General features: G+C 47.0%; 2 protein-coding genes across 2 annotated transcripts in view; one reads left to right on the top strand and one right to left on the bottom strand.

Moving 5' to 3' along the window:
• Window positions 1-21,456, bottom strand: part of Anxa6 (annexin A6) — a 203,183-nt gene that overhangs the window by 105,185 nt on the left and 76,542 nt on the right. The gene's annotated exons all lie outside the window — the stretch shown is intronic.
• Gm2a (ganglioside GM2 activator) lies at window positions 759-13,470 on the top strand. The gene is made up of 4 exons (XM_051180653.1): window positions 759-968; window positions 6,453-6,614; window positions 11,507-11,689; window positions 12,019-13,470. The coding sequence occupies exons 1-4, from the start codon at window positions 888-890 to the stop codon at window positions 12,172-12,174; spliced, it is 582 nt and encodes a 193-aa protein (XP_051036610.1). The 5' UTR covers window positions 759-887; the 3' UTR covers window positions 12,175-13,470.

Here is a 21,456-nt window from a genome sequence, read left to right as displayed (position 1 = left end):
TTCACCATACGGCTAGTCCTGAAATTCTTTTCAACGACGAAGTTCATGGGGTTTGGCCCTAGTGGCGGCCTCGAACTGCAGGCTCGGGCTGCTGCAGTGCCAGGGTCTGCTACCTCTGTCTTCTCAACAGACATTTCTTGGCATTTTGTTTGTGCTCTGGAAAGTAAAACTAGGCGTTTTAGTAGAAGATTGCGGATCGCGACGAGCGCCACCGCTCCCTCGCCTAAGCCTCAGGCGCAGGTGCTTCCTCCGAACTCTCAAAAAGCCCCAGGGGCCTGGCAGATGTTGTTAAAAGTCAGTACAGGGGAACGGGAAACTGAAAAGGACCTTTGCGTTTCTGCAGGGAAGGACCTGGGATGGAGAAAAAATCCGAACCCGGAGGTTTAGGACGATAGCCTGCGGGAGCGCTTTGCCTCGCCCCAGCAAGCACCGCCCATCTCCCCCTCCCGCGCGTTAAAAACTGCTTCTGCATTCAGCCCCACTCTCGCGCTCGGCCCTGCCCCTCCCTTCCCTTCCTTCTCTTAGCCACACCCCTCACGCAGTCCCGCCCCTCATCTCGGCCCTTTCCAGCCCTCTTATCCTAGCCCCTTTCCCTCAGTTCCGTCCTCAATCGGCCCCGCCTCTCATAGAGCTTGTTTAGTCTTCACTCAGCTCCTCCCCTTGCTCCTCTGGCTCTGCCCCTTCAGGAGGCCGTTGAGGGTGGGGCTGAAGTGGGCGGTGCTAGGGGCGTGGCCAGAGAAATCCTTACTGGGGCCTGCAATCTGGGCAGCGCGGGGCGGAGCGTTGAGCGCCGGCCAGGCTTTGCATAGCAGGCTTTAAAGGCACCTGCAGGCTTTAAAGGCACCCGTGAAGCTGCAGTGCTTAGACCGACCGCGAGGACCGTCGTCATGCATCGTGTACCGCTGCTGGTGGTGCTGGGCTTGTTGCTCTTGGGTCCCGCTGCTCCTGCACGGCTCGGCCCGAAGCGCGTGAGTGCTGCTGGGTCCCGATTATCCTGGAGGGACTTGTCTCTGATTTCGTTCTTTACCATCCTTTCTGGGTGCAAAGCAGCAATGCGATCGCATTGGCCCAGGCCCAGGTTCTCAGCCTGTGATTCGTTGCATGACCTACTGTTCCCTTTCCCTGTTTTCTGCTTGACTCTGAGGTCTTCCTGCGGGTGGGACGGTTGAATCAGGCCTGGAGGTCCACACTTGGCCACCAAGAGACTGAGGGCCAGCCGTATGATCCCGCCGCTCCTGGTTGAAAGCCACTGAGTCTCCTTCACCCCCAATTTTTCACTTCCCAGTCTCTCTTCTGTTCCCGCGCTACAGATCCTGGGAAAGGGAAGTTCAGTCATTCTGAGGGGAAAGCCCAGTCCCATTGCCTTTTGCTGTGACCAAAAGGGGTAGGTCCTGCAGATCCCTTCCCTTCTGCCACCTCGGGGAGGCTTGTCTAAGCCAGGAACCATAAAGGAGAAAGGGATGAGACTGTGAAAGTGGTGGTGGTGGTGGGGGCGACTTCTGATTCCTCTTCAGTTGTCGATTTTGGATGACCTGAGCCTCTGCTGTCTGTAAAATGGGTGTGATGTCAACACAGGGTGAGGACTTTTATGAAGGAGATGTTTGCAGAATGCCCAAAGAATAGTGCGGTAGTGGCCAGTATGGCTTGTCCTTGTTTTGTCTGGAGGAAGGAAGTCTGTTACTTGTGGGAGGAAGGACTTTGTGACTTGGTTTGCCCAGAGGTTAGGCAGTTTGTCTCTTGGTGTCCCGGACAGCCGGCCGTGTGAGGTGGAGGATAGCTCTCATTCTCCTGTGTGCTTTGCTTGTGGGTGCCATTCAACTTCAGGGGCTCAGATAGGCGATTTGGAGAGACTCAGGCACTGTAGGCACCAACTTCCTTCTGTGTATCACAGACTTACTCAAGATTTCCCAGTGAGTGTCAGTTTTGAGCCTTACCCTTTGTCACCTACACCTCTGTAGGCTTGTGTGCTCACAACTTGACTACTCTGCAGTCATGGGCTGGAGGAGGCTATGGAGTGTCCAGTGAGTGAGCCTCCAGAGCCCTGGCGTCCTCTTGTATGGTTGACTACTGGTCTTGTGACCCTGGGCTGTAGTGATTCTCAGATAACAATAGAACAGCTGTCTCTGTGATGGGCAGATAGTAGGCAATCACTATACTCAATGTTGTATAGTGCGTATCATTTATTATATACTTACTATGTGCTATGGATTGAGCTTTGGACTTTTCCTCTTTAAAAAACTTTTTTTTTTTTTTTTTAAGACAGGCTCTCTTTTTGTAGCCCCAGCTAAACCTTTGTATGTAGCCAAGGATGACCTTGAACTCCCAATCCTCCTGCTTCTATCTCCCAATTACTGGGATTACAGGGAACTTTTCTAATGACATAAATTTTGGAATGATTTATAAGGATAGTACAGCGTTCCTTGTATTTACTACCTAATTGACCTTGTTAGAGTCCCATGTTGTCAGTGCATGCTTGTTAAAACCATGAAGCCAGTGTGGGTCCATCAGTCACTGTGAACTAATCTAGGCTTTATTTCCGGCTCATCACTTTTCCATGAATGTCCTCTTTCTGTTCTAGCACCTGCTCTGGGCTGCCATATTGTCACCCCTGTCACATCTTCCCACTCTTTTCAGGCCTGGGACAGAGAATTTAAATGAGCTTGGCTGCCTTTAGATGCTGAGTCCTGCTGCTTTCTGTGTACAGACTTTTTACTCTGGCCATTGCCCTGGCAGAAGATATAGTCATGCCCGTCTGGTAAATGGAGAAGTTGAGCCTCCAGGGGTTAGTTAACATGCCCGAGGTGCCTGCTAGTGATAGCGGTAGCATCAGGTATGTGAGTTTAACCTATGCCTGTAGCTGTCCCTTTGTTCTGCCTGTGTAGTCACATTTTTTCCCATTGTCATATTCTTCCTGTGTCTTGGTCTAGGCTGGGGATGGCATCTGCTAGGTAGGCACTGTTGATTTCTTTCCTTCCTTTTCCTATGAGCTCGGGCTCAGGTGCTGGGAAAGTCTTACTGCTGCAGCTGCACAGACCCTGCCAGTGGACAAACATCTTGTGAGAAGTCCCCTAGGGCTGGATGAAGAGGTGTTCAGGAGAGGGTGGAGGATTCTTCTTTTCTTTTTCTTTTTTTCTTCCTCCAAGACTGGGTTTCTCTGTGTATCTTTAGAGCCTGTCCTGGATCTTGCTCTGTAGACCAGACTGGCCTCAAACTCACAGAGATCTGCCTGTCTCTGCTTCCTGAGTGCTGGGATTAAAGGAGTGCACCACCACTGCCCGCCATGGGTGTAGGATTCTAAAAGGGCACTCTGGAAACTTCCCTAAGACCAAAGTCAATCCTCAGTGTGAATCAGGCTGCTGATTTGGGGAAAGCAGCCTCCCACTATTTCAGCCCAGGTTACTATTCAGCCATTCTTCCACTTGGGCTTATGACCCATGGCCTCTCCCCCCCTTCCCCAGTCCATCCTTCTCCAAGCACAGCACTTTCTTCTGAAGGTGTTCTGCTGCACCCCAGTCAGTTTGTTCTCTTGAGTGTGACCTATGAGGGCCTATGGTAAGTGAGCCTGCTACCCTACCCCTCCAGTGTCAGCAAGGTCCTTCCTCCATTCAACACGGCTAATTTGTTGGTCCTTCTGCAGTACCTGAACCAGCTGAATTTCTCTCTCAGGACCTTTGTTTGTGCTCTGTCTGTATCAGTAGCTGACTTCTCATCCTGAAAGAACATCTTAAATGTCACCTCTCCACATCACCTTCTGGCACTCAGATTGCAGTGGTTTATCTTTCCTTCCTTGCATGCTTCCTCTCTTCCTCCCTCCCTCCCCCCCCTTTTTTTTTTAATCCTCTAGTACTTGGGTTTGAACCCAGGGCATCAGGCATGCCAGGCAAGCTCTCTACCACTGAGTTACACTGCCAGCCTGGGTAATATTTACTTACATTTAGACTATAAGCCCCACAAGGCTGGGCAGGACTGACTGCTTCCTATTGTTTACGTAGCCCTTAGTCCAGGGCCTGACATAGTTGCTCCACAAATACTTGTGGAATGAAGTTTGAGTAAAACATCTGCTGGTACCTACCCTGGCCCTGCCTCTGTTAGTCACAGTGTGGCCTTTCATTCCAGGGATCAGAAGCCCATGCCAAGAAGGCTGAGCATGGAGTTTAACAGGCTCACAGGGATCTCATGGAGTTGGTGGCAGGAAACAGAGGCCAGGGAGGCACATGGCTGTCATTTAGTGAGCCAGCTCATGCTTGGTGTTTGACACCGTGTTATGAGTTCTCATACATGTGTTCTCACCTTTCCAGCAGCCTTGAGAGGAAGCTATAAGCGCCTCCACTTAAAAGGTGTGGAGATCAGGACTCCAAAGCAGTATGTGTGATAGGCTACGATTTCAACCCAGGTCTGTTTGACTGGAGCCTAGTCTGAGTGACCATGCCTGTCCCTGATCCCTGTAATGCTTTTTGCTTTTTAAAGATGGGGTTTCATCCCAGGTTGGCTGTGAACTCATTGTGTGTTTGAGGATGACTTTGAACTTCAGAGCTTCTTGTATCCACCTCATAAAGTGCTGGGATTACAGGCATTGTGCCCCGAGCCTGTTTTCATATTGCTTTTGTTGTGTTTTGAGGACAGGGTCTCACTATGTAGCCCAAACTGGCTTCAAACTTGAAATCCTTTTGCCTCAGCCCCCACACCCCACCCCAAATGCTGGGATTACTGGTGTATATCACTATGCCTGGCTCCTTTAGTGTTGGAGTAGATTGTGTAGGCAACTGACTCTGTGTTCCTTTTTCATGGGACAGAAGAGGCCTTAGTCTCAGCTCTTAAACTTATTTGTGTACATGTTTGGAACCCAGATTAAAACTTTTGACCCAGGATAGTGCTAAGCCTCATGTTATAGGGTCACACACAGCTCCTTGTGTCTTAATTCCAAAATCAGGCAGAGAGAAGCTGTGGCCTAATTTGGATCAGGTGTTCCTGGGTCCAGACAGCTGTGGGTTTGTTAAGACAGAGGCCAGGCTGGGATGCAGGATTGGCAGGTTTTCAAAGGCCATGAGTAGATAATGGCAACACTAAGGGTACTTGTACATGGCTTTTGAGGTGTGTGAGCGTATACAGGAGGAAGAAAGGGAGAGAGGAGAGGGGAAGGGAGGTGTAGACTGAATTCCAGATCCTGAGGTCCTGGGGTGAGGGTGGTCACATGAGTTGGACCTAGGGCACATGGAGGGAGATTAGGGACGGGCTTTGGTAGAGGAGTGGTGGGGTGACTCAGGTTGGGGATATGATGTGGATCATGATATCGGAGTAAGAATGTGCTTGTGAGATGGGAAAGCCATTTCCTGGGATTGCTCAGCATTGAGGGACCCCTGTAGATCTCGTTCTATGGGTCCTGTTCCCTGAAGGGTGAGGCTTGGGTTACTGTTGTTCCCTCCGCCCCGTGTTAATGACTTCCCCATTGTTGCTGGCCTTGGATTGGACATGGGATGGGACATGACCAGGCTCAACACAAGAGTGACTCTTTCAGGAGCTTGTCCTGTGGTGGCCTAAAGCTGGCTGGAGAGAAATGGGTGGCAGGAGGGTGGGAAATTAGTGGAGGTACCCCCAAAGCTAGGTGGGGTTGATTCCATTTGTTAAAGGAATATTTCATTTACTCATTGACAACTTGTATATAATATATTTAGATCATCTTCAGTACAATCTCCACTTTCCCTTTCAATCACCCAGCACATCTGCCTACCATCCTCACCTCCTCCTCTTCCTTTTAGTAACCCACTGAATAGTGATGCCCATAAGTGCACAGTTTAGGTTGTTGTTTATCTGTGAGTACCCCCTCCAAATAATGAATCCTCCTCTCTCAGATGCCAGTGATTTTTTATACCAGGGGTGAGTCCCCCCTCCCTCCTTCCGTCCCTCTTTTTCCTTCCTTCCTCCCTCCTTCCCTCTCTTCCTTCAATTCTTCCTATTTTTCCTTGTAGCCTAGGCTGATCTAGAGTGACCACAAACATTCCATCATCTTGCCTCAGCCTGAGTGTTTACATTATGGCCTTGCACAACCACACCCAGCTAAGTCTTTGCTCCCCTGCCCAAGACAGGGTCTTATGTAGTAAGACTGGCCTAAGATGGGCTATCTAGTTGAAGGTGATCTTGAATTCTTGTTGTTCCTGCATCCATCTCCCACACATTGTCTATGTCACCACACTGGGTTTGTGCAGTGCTAGGGACAGAGCCTAAGGTTTCCAATATGCCAGGCAAGCATTCTACCAACTGAGCTACATCCCAGCCCCCATTAGTTTTGAAGTTCAAGGTCTGGTTTAATGGGCCTCAGTCTCACTTGGGGAGACTGCCTTTGGATCAGACAAATGTAACTGTTACTATGGGGCTCAGAAGGGCATGTGCAGGTCTCCAACTCTTCTGCACCTAAACACTTCTTTTTCTCCCCTTTGCTGTCTGATTGTCCCTAGCCTTCCCGATTCAGCAGCTTCTCCTGGGATAACTGTGATGAAGGAAAGGACCCTGCAGTGATCAAAAGCCTGACGCTCGAACCTGATCCCATTGTCGTTCCTGGAGATGTGATTGTCAGTGTTGAGGGCAAGACCAGCGTCCCCCTCACTTCTCCTCAGAAGGTGAGCCCTGGGCGAGGGGAAGAGGCACAGGGAGTGGGCAGCCAGCAGCTGCTGCAGGAGGTGCATGCTCACTCAAGGGTTCAGATTTCACAGACTTACCCAGGTTCATAGGATCTTGGGTCAGGGGATGGAAGGGAAACTCAGGCAGAAGAAGCAGTCAGATCTCCGTGAGGCCAGTCTAGTATACATAATTCCAGGCTAGCCAAAACCACATAGAAAGAGAGAAAACCTGTCTCAAAGCAAAACCAAAAGACAACGACCACATTTCCACCAAGAAGAAAAAGAAAAGGTGGGGGAAGAAAAAGAAAATACAGGTGATTGCAAAAGGAAGAAAATAAAAACAAATCACGTGGAAACTTCATGGCCAGATGATGAATGCTAGGTCCACTATCCATACTGTGTGTATTTATTTTTAATGGATATATATGAAAACAAGTAATGCTTTGAGTGTGTGTGTGTGTGTGTGTGTGTGTGTGTGTGTGTGTGTGTGTGTGTGTGTGTATTGGTTCGAGGAAGGGCCTCATGTAACCTTAGCTGACCTTAAACTTGCTATGTCGCTGTGAGCTCCTAGCCTTCCTGCCTCTTGCCTGGGGTACTTAGGTCACAACTGTTCTACTACACCTAGTTTATTGCCAGTTCTAAGATGGACCCCAGGATCTCTCATGAATGTCAGGTAAGCTCTCTGCCAAAGCCATACCCCCAGCCTTGTTTCTGTTCTTTTGAGCCAGGGTCTTGGTAGCTCAGGCTGACTCAAAACTTAATATAAGTAACTGAGGATGGCCTTGAACTTCCTATTCTTCTGAGAACTGGCATTACACCATGCCAACCTTCGTACAGATGTCATCTTGTAGTCTAAACCCCCAATGGCTAGTCACTGTTGGTTGTTATGAGTCCTGTCAGAACTGGCACACATTTGTACTAATGAAACAATATGATCAATTTGGAGATACCGTGCAAGGCTAGAATTTATCCTTATAATGTTCTATTTATACTTTTGTGATTATGTAGCTTCTCATTAATTTTATTTTTATTATTGTGTATGTATATGATATGTGGGGGGAGGCACACTTGATACAGTGGGCACAAACAGGTTAGAGGACAAAGCTGTATAGCTAGTTGTCTTCTTCCACTTTTGTTGTGGGTACTGGGGTGGGAACTCAGATTGCCAGGCTACTCAGGTTACATGGCAAACACCTTGACCTGCTGAGCCAAAATGTCTCCAAACAACCAAACCAGGCTTGTACCTAAACTGACAGCTACATTTTATTTTCCTACACTTTTTTTTTTTTTTTTTTGATACTAAGCTTGTTCAAAGAGTCTTTGCCAGGGCTTTATGTCGTCCCTTATGAGCACAAATGTTTCTTTCACAGTTCACTTGCTTTTTATATTTATTTGGGAATGCTAGCTTATTCCCACTTATTGCCCATTTTTCCATGCGTTTATAAATTTTCTTATGGTATTGTAGTTCTTTATTGTCTGGTTAGAATCACTACCTTTCTAGGATGTTCTTATGTGCCCTGCAGTCTCATCCTGGTCCAGACCTATTCTGGAATAAGTTTGGTCTTGGATTATTTAAAAGATTCTTGGGAGCTGAGCATGGTGATATACACCTGTACATTCTAGTACTTGGGAGGAAGTACAAGAAACTCAAATGTTCAAGGCAATCCTCAGTCTCACAGCCAGTTCGAGACCAGCCTGAGCTGTTGGGCCCAATCACAGTTCCTGCATCTTAGGCATCTCTTAAACAAGAACTGAGCTAATCAGTAATGTAGACGGTGCTTTGCTGAGAGCCTAGCACACAGGATGGGCTCCGTCCATGCTGGTACTTGTTGACTTGTCAATCACTGTCAGTCTTCCTGCTACCACTTGAGTTAGAAGACCCGTAGGAGTCTAAGTACCTCTCCACTTCTGCCAGTGACTTCCCCTTGCTGGGCCAGTACCTTTTCTTCAGCTATTACCCAATAGTAGGAGGCCAAGCCCCATGGATACAAGGACAGAATGTGTCCAAATCAGAAAGGCAGACAGGCTGCTGGACTATAAGTCTGCCAGTATGATGTAAATGCCACTTCTCTGCTGTCATTATTGAATCGGGGGTGGGGGTGGGGGTGGGGGTGGGGGGGTGGGGGGTGGGGGGGGAGTGCGAATGTGGTGGCCAGAGGTCCATGTTGGTGTTCTCCACAGTCTCTCCACCTTAGTTTTTGAGATGGGGGTCTCACTGTGCTTCTTTGCCTGCAGCTCGACGGTCCAGCTAGGTAGCTGGCCAGTGAGCTCCAGGATCTGCCTGCCTCTGCCTCTCCAGTGCTGGCCTGCACCACTGCACCCAGCTTTCACCTGGGCTCTGGGATCTGAAGTCGCCTAGGCCCTCATGCTTGCCTGGCAGGCACTTTACCAACTGAGCCATCTCCTCGGCCCTGATTGTTTTTAACTGTGCTGTTTGTTTGTTTGTTTGTTTGTTTGAAATGAGGTTTCTCTGTGTAGTCCTGGCTGTCCTGGAACTCATTCTGTAGACCAGGCTGGCCTCCCACTCAGCAATCCACCTGCCTTTGCCTCCCAAGTGCTGGGACTAAAGGTGGGCTCTACCACAGCCCTGCTGATGCTTAGACCCTTGGCCCTGATGTGTCTCCTTGTGATATGAGATCTAGACACAGCTCTGTCCAGGTGGAGGAATAATGGCATAATGGCACATGTTAGGAGTGGGTACCCAAGGGCCTCAGCCAAGTGCCTGCCATCCCAAGGCAGGGTCTTGGGTCCTGTCAGCAGTGCCTCTGTCTCTGGTCTAGAACTGGGAATAGTGGTACATACCCTTAATCCCAGCACTTGGGAGACAGGCAGGCGAATGGATGTGAGTTTGAGGCCAGCCTGTACATCCCACTCTTGGAGCTGAGGAAGTAGAGGCTGAAGGAAGTTGACTAATTCCCTCAGGGGCAGAACTGACCTTCCAACCCAGGCCCTCTAGGTGTTCCTGATCTGACTAGGAGTAGACTTGCCCAGAGGAGGAAGGCAAGCTGGAGGGAAGGGGACTATACAATCAAGGTGGACTCCTATTAGCAGAGCAGATCAGTGAGGCAAACAGGAGTCAGCCATGCTGATGTCACCCTTTCTCAGCCTTGAAGAAGACAGCTCTGACACTAGGGCGTTTGGAGATTCAGCAGGAGGCTGACTCTAGTGGAGTCTGGAGGAATAAGGACCATACCAAGATTTATTTCTCAGAAACAGAACCCTTACCAGGGTGATGGCCCACAACTGTAATTAATCCCAGCATCTAGGAGGAGGAAGCTGGAGAATTAGGTCATGGTCATTCTATGCTACACAGAAAGTTTCAGACCAGCTTGAGCCACATAAAGTCCTGCTTGAAAAACATCAAAATCCAAACAAACAGCATGAAAGTGAAACCCTCAAATAAAATGAGGCTGAGACTGTAGGTCGCTAGCATATCTGAGCTGAAAACAGTGGCTTCTTGGTTGGGGACATGGCTTATCTAACATCATGCTTCCTGTGCAAGCATTAGCACTTGTGTTCAATCCCCGGAACCCATGTAAAAAGCCTGGCATGATATAGTGTGCACCTTAGACCTGAGGGGGTGGAGATGTGGGGATCCCTGGCAAACCAGCCCAGATGAATCAGCAAGAGACCCTGACTTAAAAAACAAAGTGGATGGTGACACACACACACACACACACACACACACACACACACACACACACATACACACAGTGTCCTGTAACATCCACAGGAACCATGTGTGGAATGCCAACTTCCTGCTGTCCACTCTGCACCTTTCCCTTGCTGGCCTTGGTGAAACATAGATATGTCTCTGAGAGATAACAGGCATTTATGACAACTGATACAGTTAATCTTCTCAATATGTCAAGTGCAACTGGGCTATTTGCCTGGGAGTCCTGGCTGCTTCTTCTCAATCAGGTAGGTGGCCATTAGAACAGGAGTGGGATCAGGGTAGCTTGGCAGTGGGAAGAACATTCTAGATTTCTTACCTAGGTGAGTCTGGGGGAGGTCATTCAGCTCCTGTAACCAATTGCAATAAGGTTCATAGACCAATCTCAGAGTAAGCTCTTCACACATTTCCTTTGATTTGTTTGTCTGAGACAGGGTCTAGATATGTAGACCAGGCTGGCCTTGAACTCACAGTTCCCCTGCCTTTTCTTTCTCCCAGGGTACCATGATTTCAGGTGTGCACTGCTGGGCCTAGCTACATTTCCATTCATAACCCTGCTGTCTGTGGGGCAACAGAGAAAATATGAGTGAGCCAGGAACAGCCAACATAGAGAAAGATCCTATAGCTAAGACCTGGAAGGCAGGCCCACTTGGGACATGTACCACAGTCAGCCAGCTAGTGGATAGTGACATTGGACAGTGACAACAGGAAGATGATTTGTGGGACATTTGATGATCAGTGCTCACCACATGCTCAGGAAAGGTGAATCCTGGGACTGAGTGAGAACACCCTCCCCCAAACCAAACCTCTCCCCCTCGTGGTACCCTGGAGTAAGAGACATGGGAACTGCAAGTTCAAAGCCACGCTGGTATAAACCCTGCCTCAAATAAACTAATGGAAATGGCTGGGCGGTGGTGGCTCATGCCTTTAATCCCAGCACTAGGGAGGCAGAGGCAGGCGGATCTCTGAGATAGAGGCCAGTCTGGTCTACAGAGTGAGTGCCAGGACAGGCTCCAAAGCAATACAGAGAAACCCTGTCTCAAAAAAAAAAAAAAAAAAAAAAAAAAACAAACCAAACCAACAATGGAAATGTATAGCTTACTCTGAGATTGGCCTATGAGCCTTATTGCAGCTGACTATGAGATGAAACTACAAGAGGCAGGGGCTGGAATGTGTGCCCTGGAGCTCACACTATCGCCTTGGTCAAATCCTGTGACAGGTGGAGCTCACGGTGGAGAAGGAAGTGGCTGGCTTCTGGGTCAAGATCCCTTGTGTAGAACAGCTAGGCAGCTGTACCTACGAGGACTCCTGTCAACTGTTGGACGAATACTTCCCCCCTGGAGAGCCCTGCCCGGAGCCCCTGCACAGCTATGGGCTGCCCTGCCACTGTCCCTTCAAGGAAGTGAGTACTTGGGGTGTCAAGGCTCTAATGTCACTCCTGTGGCAGAGTGAGAGAGGGGATGGCCTTCCCATTATGTATATTGCTTCTTTTATAGGTATATGAGAACTGTTATGTTGGAAGCCAGGGGCTTTGCTTTATCCATCTGTGGAATGGGGCAACTGTTAGAAGTGACCACTGGTGTTCTTTATACTTACTCAACCTGGAAAAGGGCTATGGCGGCACTCCTGGCTCTTAGCAGAATGGGAAGAGGGGCCGGATCACAGCTGTAGGCAGTAGGCCATGCTAACCTAGGCTCACTTCTTCCCCCTCCCCCTCCTCCTCTCCCCCAGGGCACCTACTCACTGCCCACAAGCAACTTCACAGTGCCTGACCTGGAGCTGCCAAGCTGGCTGAGCACCGGAAACTACCGCATCCAGAGTGTCCTGAGTAGCCATGGGAAGCGCCTGGGCTGCATCAAGATGGCTGTCTCTCTCAAGGGTCGATAGCCTGGTGACAGCCACCACAGAATGAAGGGGCACCAGGAAGACATTGCCTCTTCTTCTGTGTTCCAGGACCCAGACATGCCCGCCTCCAGCTCCATTCTCCTACAGTTCTACCCTCTCTGCAAATCACTATGCAATCTGACCCGAGGGAAGATGATGGACCAGATGGGTCCTGACATCTGGGCTGTGAGCTGTGCTCTTTCCCACCCCTATGGCTTCCTAAGAGTTTCTTTCCTGTCCAAAACAGTTAAGGAATGGGAACCAACATGTTTGGGGAATCTTAAGTTTAAGTTCAAACTGACCCAACCTTGGCTTCCTGAAGTTATCCTCCCCCCCCCCCCACACACACACCTTTTTTAGTCTCCAACTTAAAACCAGAATAACCCTGTTAACCTTTCTCATTCCACCCTAAACTTCTCCTCCTACAAAGAGGCCTAGATAATCTTAGTCTGCCCCCCCCATTAGCTTCCATGATTAATTGCATTCTCTTCTCAGCTTGCCTAGCTAACACAGGGGCTGATGGATCCACTAGAGGCAGGGTGGTGTGTGGCAGAAACCCCGTGGGAGTTATGATGGACAAGCTCCATTAAGCTCTGTAAAAGTCCAGGTGCCTGCAGGGCCAAGCAGAAGATCTAGGGAGCTGAGGCAATCGCTTCCAGGCATGGCTTTCACTTTTCCTTTTTGGCAGGTTACACATACAAGGAATGGATGACATTCCTTATATCAGACAAGAACTAAGACCCCAAATCCAATAGCACAGGTGTGCTGGTGCCAGATGGCCAGGACCAGTAAGTGCCATGTAAAGAATGTTTCCTGACATTCACAGTATTTCCCCCCCTTAGGCCCCAAACCCAGATTTTTATATGAAATCTTAGAATTTTTAACTGTTGGTAACAATTTTTTTTTTATAAACTGTATAAGCTTAAGGGGCCACATGGGATTTGTCTGGGGGCTGTCTGGCTCACGGGTGGCCGTTTTCTTACATCTTCTCAGTCTCAAGTTATCTGGCATCATCTCTTCCCTCTTCAGGATCAGGTCCATGGTGTCTGCCCTCAGCCAGCATTAGAGCAGGGCCAGGTGGCCTCTGAGAACTGGGCCCTGTGCCAGCCTCAGAGCACATCACTGTCAGGGTATAGGGGTTCACACTGGAGTGGGTCCCCCAGAAGCCACCATGTGGAACAGGAGTCCCACGAAGAGAGTGGACCCCACATCAGGTTGCACCATGACAACTTCCCGAGCCTTGGGCAGCCCAGGCTATGGACTGGAAGCCTAGGCTGACAATAAACCTTTTTAACTTGCTGAGCGCCCTCCTTTTCTTGACTGCCCGCTTCACTGAGTATGGCTGGGTGTTTTGGAAGGTTGTTTGTGGTGGGCTATTGCTGTGGGAGGACTTGGTGGGTAGTACAGGGGAGTCCAGGCATCACCAAACATGGGTGCTTCTGTTCATCTCAGCAGCAGCTGGGATTTCTGCTTTGCTCTGATTGACTGAGCCTGAGCAATCCATACGATTTTACATTCCTTAGTCTAGAGTTTCCTGCCAGTAGTGTCCCAAGAGTTAATACTGATGACAAGAACACACTGTGAAGTACAAAGGGCTGTTTAAAAACAAAAAATACCTGGTATTTTTATGTGTTCAGACAATGTAAATAGAGGAATCTGAAAGCTCCCAAAATTTCAGCATTACACCATTGACTTGTTTTCTAATAGATTTGGCGATTTTTTAAAATACAGGTTTAATTTTGCCCCCTATTGTGTATAACCTCCCCTTTCAAGATTTACAGTTATCATCTCTTTGAGGTTCCTGTACACATGCTGGATTTAGGCAAAGATCCAGTCAATCATCTTGCAAATGTGTTAATCTTCAAAAATAGGCTATAAAAGTACAGAACCTAAGAAAACAGTCTAGATTATGTAAATATGGCTCAGCTTGTGGACGGGAACAGGACCTAGTGTACACAGTTCCTGATACAAACGCACTGTCTGCAAGAGCAGACACATCTCAGCCCAGCTCTCCCTTCAACACAGGAGGTATGGTCTCCTTAGGGACCTCACACAGGTCTTCCAAGGATCCCCATGTCACAAAATCAAAGTGGAGCAGTTGGGGTTCTCTGAGCTCTTCTCCCTTTTGTCTTACCAAGAGGGGTGGAGCAAGAAAAAACGGGCAGTGCAAACTTTTGAAACAGTTTCTTAATGAAATGTTTTGGGTTTGTTAAACCAATGAACTGTTGGATAAATTCAAGGCATCAAAGAAACTCAAGTTTAATATGCTGAGTGAGCCAGTTGGTGGCTGTCATCCCCAAATCCCAAACTGCCTCACACAGGCTTATTATAAATACTCAGTCTTAGCTTGTTTCTTACCAGCTTTTAATTTATTTCATCTACCTTTTGCCTCTGGGCTTTTACCTTTTTCTATTTCTGTCTATCTTTTCTTTCCTTCTTATTCTCTGTTCGGCTGTGTAGCTGGGTGGCTGGCCTCTTCTTGCCCCTTGATCTTTTTTCTCTTTTTTTCTGTTTATTCTCTCTGCCTGTCAGGTCCGCCTATCCTTTCTTCTGTTTTGCTATTGGCCATTCAGCTCTTTATTAGACCAATCAGGTGTTTTAGACAGGCAAAGTAGCACAGCTTCAGAGAGACAAACAAATGCAACATAAAAGAATGCAACACATCTTTGCATCGTTAAACAAATTTTCCACATTACAAATGAATTAACACATTTAAAAATAATATTCCATAACAATACACCCTCCCGAATACCGGGATTAAAGGTGTGTGTCACTATGCCCTGTCTGCAAGGTAGGTTTTTATTTCTGGGTGTGTATTTTTTCTCTCATGTTTGTTTCATTTTGGGAGAGAATCTCAAGGTAGTCCATGCTAGTCTCAAACCTGTGAAAGCTGAGAGTAACTGATCCTCCAGATTCTCCATTCTCAGCTTCTGGAATTACAGGTGTGTGATTCAAGTATATGCCTCTGCCACTACACACACACACACACACACACACACACACACACACACACACACACACTTTTGGAGACAGGGTCTCACTGTATAACCCTGGCTGGCCTGGAACTCTCTCTGTAGACCAGGCTGCCCTTGAAGTCATAGAGATCCACCTGCCTCTGACTCCAGGGTGCTGGGATCAAGGCTAATTTGGAGCCAATCTGAAAGCAACCTAGTGACTAAATCTTGGTCAATTTGAGTAACAGAAAATGACAATAATTTGTTTGAACCTTTTAAATAAGAACATATAATAAAGTCCTGTATACAGTGGAACCCTAAGGAAAAACAGAAATAGAGAAAAATCAACAGCCTCAGGAGTAAATGTCACAGGCAAGAATCCCATGTGGATGCTAAGCCTAGGATCAAACAGCATAGGAGCAAGTATCCAAAAGTGGGGTGTGATGGCTCACTCTTGCAATCCAGCCCTTCGAGGATTTTAAATTCAAGGCTAGCCTGGGCCATAGTTGAGATCCTATGTCAAAAACAAGACAAAATCCTATAAAAAGAACAATTATTGAAGGACATGTGTCATTTCTCCGAGATTTCAATATAGCCGTGATCAGACAGCCCGGAACAGCTCTGCAAGGTTGCCACGGCCAGAAACAATAAGGGAAGACCTAGGACAGTCACATACCGGGAGAGATAAAGTATAAAGCTGTGCTGTGAGATCTCTGTTTCGATGCTGGATTAGAATAGACTTTCAGCCATGTTAGTGACGAAGTTCTGGCTGTGGTCATGGTGGGAAGTTAGAGTTAATGACAGGTAGGGGAAGCAATAAACTATTCTGTCTTGCTTTAGAAGGTTTTCAAAATAAAAGGTTGTGAGACTGTTTTGTGGACATTTCAGTTTCTTTCACATGTATTTAGTGGGTATGTGCAGGGAGAGTGAGTTTCAGGCAAGTGTGCCATGGTATGTTCATGGAGGTCTGAAGTTAACTTTGGGGAGTCAGTCTCTCCTACTGTGGACTGGGAATTAAACTGATGTTAAACAGTGTATGGGTGGTTAAGTACCTTTACCTGCTAAGCCATCCCAATGCCCATACAATTTAAAAAGTTATTTTTAATCAGCACACACTTCCATCTCAATGTTACATTTTCAAACTAAATGTTTTGATTCTCCTCCCTCCTCCCTGTGTTCCCCTCCCACGGGCCCTTCCCTTCTAGTCAGTGCCTTTCTGTGTCTACATCCCACTGGGTGTTTTATTGCCCTCTGCCACATCCTCCCCCACAACACCAATTTCTGAGTCTCACAGTCCCCTTTCCGGTTTCATTATCTGTACCCACATGATGCACACAGATCTTTCTAAAGAGGAAGAAGATGCACAGATGTGAGCCTGCTCTTATGCCACTTTACCCTGTCAAGGAGATAATACACAGATGTGTTGTAACATACAAGACTCAGGGGAAGGCAGCAGCTCTGTCACGAGATCTGAGGATGAGAAGTGGTTAAGTCAGTGGAGAGAAAGGAAAAGAGGCCTAAATGGAATAAAATAGGTGTGTGTGGGGGGGGGGGAGCATGGTGTTTCAGGGGGTGGGATAGGCTGGTATGGCTGCAAGGAGAAGGCACTCTTGGTGTCAGAAGAGGCTGGGAATGTGGGAGAGGCTGTTAGTTCTAGTTTCTAGTTTCTAGAGGAATAACCAGTTACTTCCAAATGGAGTGACATTCATGCCACACAGAGGTTTTACCTGGGACTGGGTACCAGCTTATGGGGCTTTTTGTACGTTTGAGTCAGGTACTCCCTGGAAATAACCAACAATAAATATTGCCACTCTAAGAGAGTTGCCAGCTAGCTTTACTCATTCATACGGCTAATAAACCCGCTGTTGCCTCGGTACTACGTATGTTCACTTGGCAGCTAATTTGTTTTTGGTTTTGAGAATATGTCTTACTCTACTGCCCAGACTGGACTCCAATTCATGATCCTCCTGCCTCAGCCTCCTGAGTGCTGGGATTATGGCAGTGTGCCACCATGTTTTAACTTGGTAGCTAGTCTTTAAAGTGCTCTTCTTCTTCGTGTATGTATGATGTATGTGCGATGAGTGTGGATGGACATGTGTGCCATATTTCATGTGTGGAGGTTGGAGGGCAACATCAGGTGTCCGATGTCATTTTGCCTTCTGTCTCGAGACAGGGTCTGTGTTTCTCAGCTATTCGTGTGTCCAGCTCCCTGCCTTTGGGCTTTCCTGTTTCCGCCTCCCATCTATCTGTAGGAGAACTGGAATTGTAGACTCATGCAACCATGATTGCTTTAGTGGTGCTGGGGACTCAAACTCAGGTCATAAGACTTGTGCTTTACCCACTGAAACATCTTCTCAGCCCTGCTAAATATTAAAACAGAAATAAAAAATTTATTGTGTTTGTATTTGTGTGCATGTAACATGTGTACACACTCCTGAGTGCACATGCCTGTACCATAGTGCTTATGTGGAGGTCAGAGGACAACTTCTAGAAATTGGCTCTCTGCTATCACTACGTGAGTACAGGGGGGACTAATTTTTTTGTTTTTTTTTTTTTTTTTTTTTTTTTCCAAGACAGGCTCCATTGTAAAAATTTAAACCTTAGTCTCCTGAGGAACTGGGACTTGGGCACAACACAGGGCCCAGCTTGGAAGACTATGTATGTAAAATATTTCAAACAGAGAGCTGGGTGTGTTGTTCACACTTGAACTACCACCATTGGTGCATTAGTTTCTCTTCTCTTTGAGCAAATACTCGGCAAAAGCAACTCAAAGGAAGAGGGTTTATTCTGACTCGGTTCAGAGTTCAGTTCCTCATAGCCAGGTAGGCAAGGTGTCAGGCATGGCTGGATCCATAATGTTGGCACTCCAAACATTGTAACACATTTTACTAGTCTGTGTACCTTGTATAAAGTGCTGGCTTAATAATAACAAGTTGTCATTCAATATTTCGTGTACTGACTGTACCTTTTCCTCTCCATCTTCCCCTTCTCCCAAAGGCCCCTTCCACTTTTCATGGTATATATGTGTATGTGTATAAAATCTAGATTCCATGTATGAAAGAAACCCTTTGACATTTGTCCTCTTAACCCTAGCTCTTTCGGCTCAGCAGGCTGTTCTCCAGTCCCAGCCACCGCCTGCCCACCAGTTCCTCAAAGGTCATGCTCATATGGGCAACTTCCCCAGCCTGCCACTCACAGGCTCACATTATTGAGCCATCTCAACCGCCTGTTCCTTTTTCTTTGGGTGACTCAAACACATTTGCCCAATAGAAAAAAATGCAACAGGAATGATTTTTGAAAGCCTTGGGGATTGTGACTCCCCCCCCCCCCCCAGGATCTTCCATATCCCAAATATCTTGCTTCTAACACCAGGTCTCAGCTTTTCCCAGAGATGCTGTTAATCAGAGGCTGCTTGCATGCAGAAGTTCAGACCTGGATGCTGATAATATGGGATAGCATAGCATCAGCTCATCCTCCCAAGGGTAGGGGGCATGGGACTGGTCCGATCTCACCTGCACTTATTTTGTTGTTCCAGATAACCTTGGGCTTATCACAATCTCATAATAATACAGAGTCACACTCCCAGTGAAATCCCAGAGCATTCAAACATTTAGGGACAAGAGTGGCATCCTGATTCCTGGAATCACCATGACATGCTCTGAGGACAGAATGCATGCTACATCCTCTCAGTCCTGGTAAAGCCTCAAGCTTCTGGGGATATGGTATTTTAGAGTGAGGATAACACTTCTCTCCTCTTAAATTGTCTCTCCCCATTTATTGATTGATTGATTGATTGATTCATTCATTCATTCATTTTTGAGCTAGGGTCTCACTTTGCAGCACTGGATGTCCTGGAACTCACAGAGACCAAGATAGTCTTGAACTCACAGAGATCTGCCTCTGACTTCTAAATGCTGGGATTAAAGGCATGTACCACTATGCCTGACTTATTATTATTATTTTATTTGAGACTCTCACTTAGCCCTGGCTGGCCTGAAACTATGTAGGTTGATCTTGAATTCTTGATCCTCCTACTTCTACTTTTAGAGCAGATACCACAATACCTGGTATAGTTTGCATTTAAATTTATTTTATTTTACAAAGTCTCACTATGCTTATATCACCCAGACTGACCTTGCAATCAAAATCCTTCTGCCTCAGTTACTTGAGTGCTACAGTTACAGGTATGTACTACATGCCTACATTTCCCTTTCTTTAGTCTTGAATTATGGAATAGAATTCTTGCCTGCTCCTGGAACCATTGATTGTGAAAAGTACTGAGTAAAGAAAGAACCTACAGAGCAAATAGCATGTCTTTTACTCTATTGCTCTACCTCCAGCAAAGTTTCTGAATCTCAGGTTCAGGCACTAGCACAGTAAAGCAAAGACTTTATTTTTAACATATATGTTCTTCTCCTTCCATCCCCAGCCTGCCCCAGTAGGAGGTTTGAGATACCATCTCAGATAACCTGGCTGGGCATCAACTCACTAGGTAGCCAATGATAGCCTTGAACTCTTAATCTTCCTGCTTGCACCCTCCAAGTGTTGGGAGGGGTGCTCCACCACACTGGATTGCAAGCTTAGGCAGCTTTTGTTTTGTTATGCTGCACAGATATTGCCATTTTTCCTTACGCTCAAAGATCTGAGGCAACTCTGTGTCAAGCCAGTCCACCAGGGCTACCTTTTCAACAGCATGTGCCCATGCTTTTTGTCCTTTTTAAAGGTTTTCATCAGTATCATTTCTGTTATTGTAACCTGTGGGCAGTGATCTTTTAAGAAAAGGATTTTATGTATGTATATATGTATGTATGTATGTATGTATGTATGTATGTATGTATGTATGCATGCATGTGCACGTGTATGCAGATGCCTAAGGAGGCCAGAAGGGGGGTGTAGGATCCCTGAAAACTGGATTTATAGGCTGTTGTGAACTATGCAATGTGAGTGCTTGTTATGATCTCTGGTCCTTTGCAAGCATAGGATGTGCTCTTAACTACTGAGCAGCTCTCCAGCCTCTGGTCTCTTCCTAAAAAAAAAAAAAAAAAAAAAAAAAAATGATGTTTGTTACATTTATCTATCTGTCTCCTGTCTTCTCTCTCTTTGCCATATTGGTGATGGGAATTGAACTTGTCAGGTGTGGCAGCTGGTGTCTTTACCTGCTGAGCTTTCTTGCTGGCCCAATCTTTATTTTATTTATTTATTTTTTTTAGACAGGGTCTCATGTAGTAGCATAAGCTGACCTGGAACTTGGTGTGTAGCAGAGGGTAACCTTGAACATGTGACCCCTTTGCCTTCACTTCTCTAGTGTTGGGATGGCAGGCCTAGGCCATTGCCATCAGAGATCTGTGTTACTGTTGTAGTTGCTTTGAGGGCTGCTTGATGCTTCATCACTCTCCCTCTGCTCTCTGTTCTTTGACATACAAAGGTGCTATAATTAAGCCTATTAGGGGTGTGAGCAGTTGTGAGGGCCTGAGTTTAATTCCCAGAGTCCATATAAAGTTGTATGTTGTAGAATATCTGTAATTCCACTACACCAACAGTGAGGAGAGGGGAAGGGACAGGAGACCCTTGGGAAGCTCATGAACTATAGACACACACACACACACACACACACACACACACACACACACACAATCACTACCACCACCACACACATACACTTAAAAAGTTAGCCAGTTTGTCTTAGTCACTGTTCTGTTAGTGTGAGGAGACACCACGGCCAAGACAACTCTTACAAAAGAAGACATTTTATCATTTAATTTGGGGCTTGCTTATAGTTTTAGAGGCTTAGACGATTATCATCATGGCAGGGAGTGTGGTGGCAAGCAGGCAGACAGGTGCTGGAGAAGTAGTTGGGAGCACTATATCCTGATCCACAGGCAGTAGCAGAGACAACTTGGTCTGCTATGGGCTTTTGAAACATCAAGGCCCACTTCCAGTGACACCTTCCTCCCACAAGGCCACAGCTTTTCTGATGAGGGCACAAACATTCAAATTTATGAGCCTCTGGGAGCCATTCTCGTTTAAACCACTGCATAGCTTATAACCATACAATGATTTTTAAGTGTGTAAGCAAACGTAAAGAATCACAAGTCTCTCACTTTAAATCTGGTCAGGAGTGATCGTGGCTTGCAAGGTGCCATGTCACAGGCAGAGACAGGCCAGATACTAGGCCTCTTGCAACAGACACTTACTAGGTTAGGAATGCAAGGGGAAAGCTCTAGAAAGAACTTCAAAGAATCACCATAAACCCCCGGTGGTGGCTCTGTTACTACAGGGTTTCCCAAGGCCCGGGGCGCCAGTCCCAGTGCTCTACTGTGCTCACAAAGGA

Source organism: Phodopus roborovskii, unplaced genomic scaffold (genome assembly GCF_943737965.1).
Source record: "Phodopus roborovskii unplaced genomic scaffold, PHOROB, whole genome shotgun sequence".
In the NCBI taxonomy this organism is placed as follows: Eukaryota; Metazoa; Chordata; class Mammalia; order Rodentia; family Cricetidae; genus Phodopus; species Phodopus roborovskii.
The sequence above is the reverse complement of the archived record's forward strand: the minus strand, read 5'-3'. Positions and strand labels throughout refer to the sequence as shown.

Excerpts from the sequence above, each read along its gene's own strand:
- Gm2a (XM_051180653.1), top strand. The coding sequence starts at position 888 with ATGCATCGTGTACCGCTGCTGGTGGTGCTGGGCTTGTTGCTCTTGGGT. Across the intron at positions 969-6,452 it reads CACGGCTCGGCCCGAAGCGC|CCTTCCCGATTCAGCAGCTT; the intron begins GTGAGTGCTGCT and ends GATTGTCCCTAG. Across the intron at positions 6,615-11,506 it reads CCCTCACTTCTCCTCAGAAG|GTGGAGCTCACGGTGGAGAA; the intron begins GTGAGCCCTGGG and ends ATCCTGTGACAG.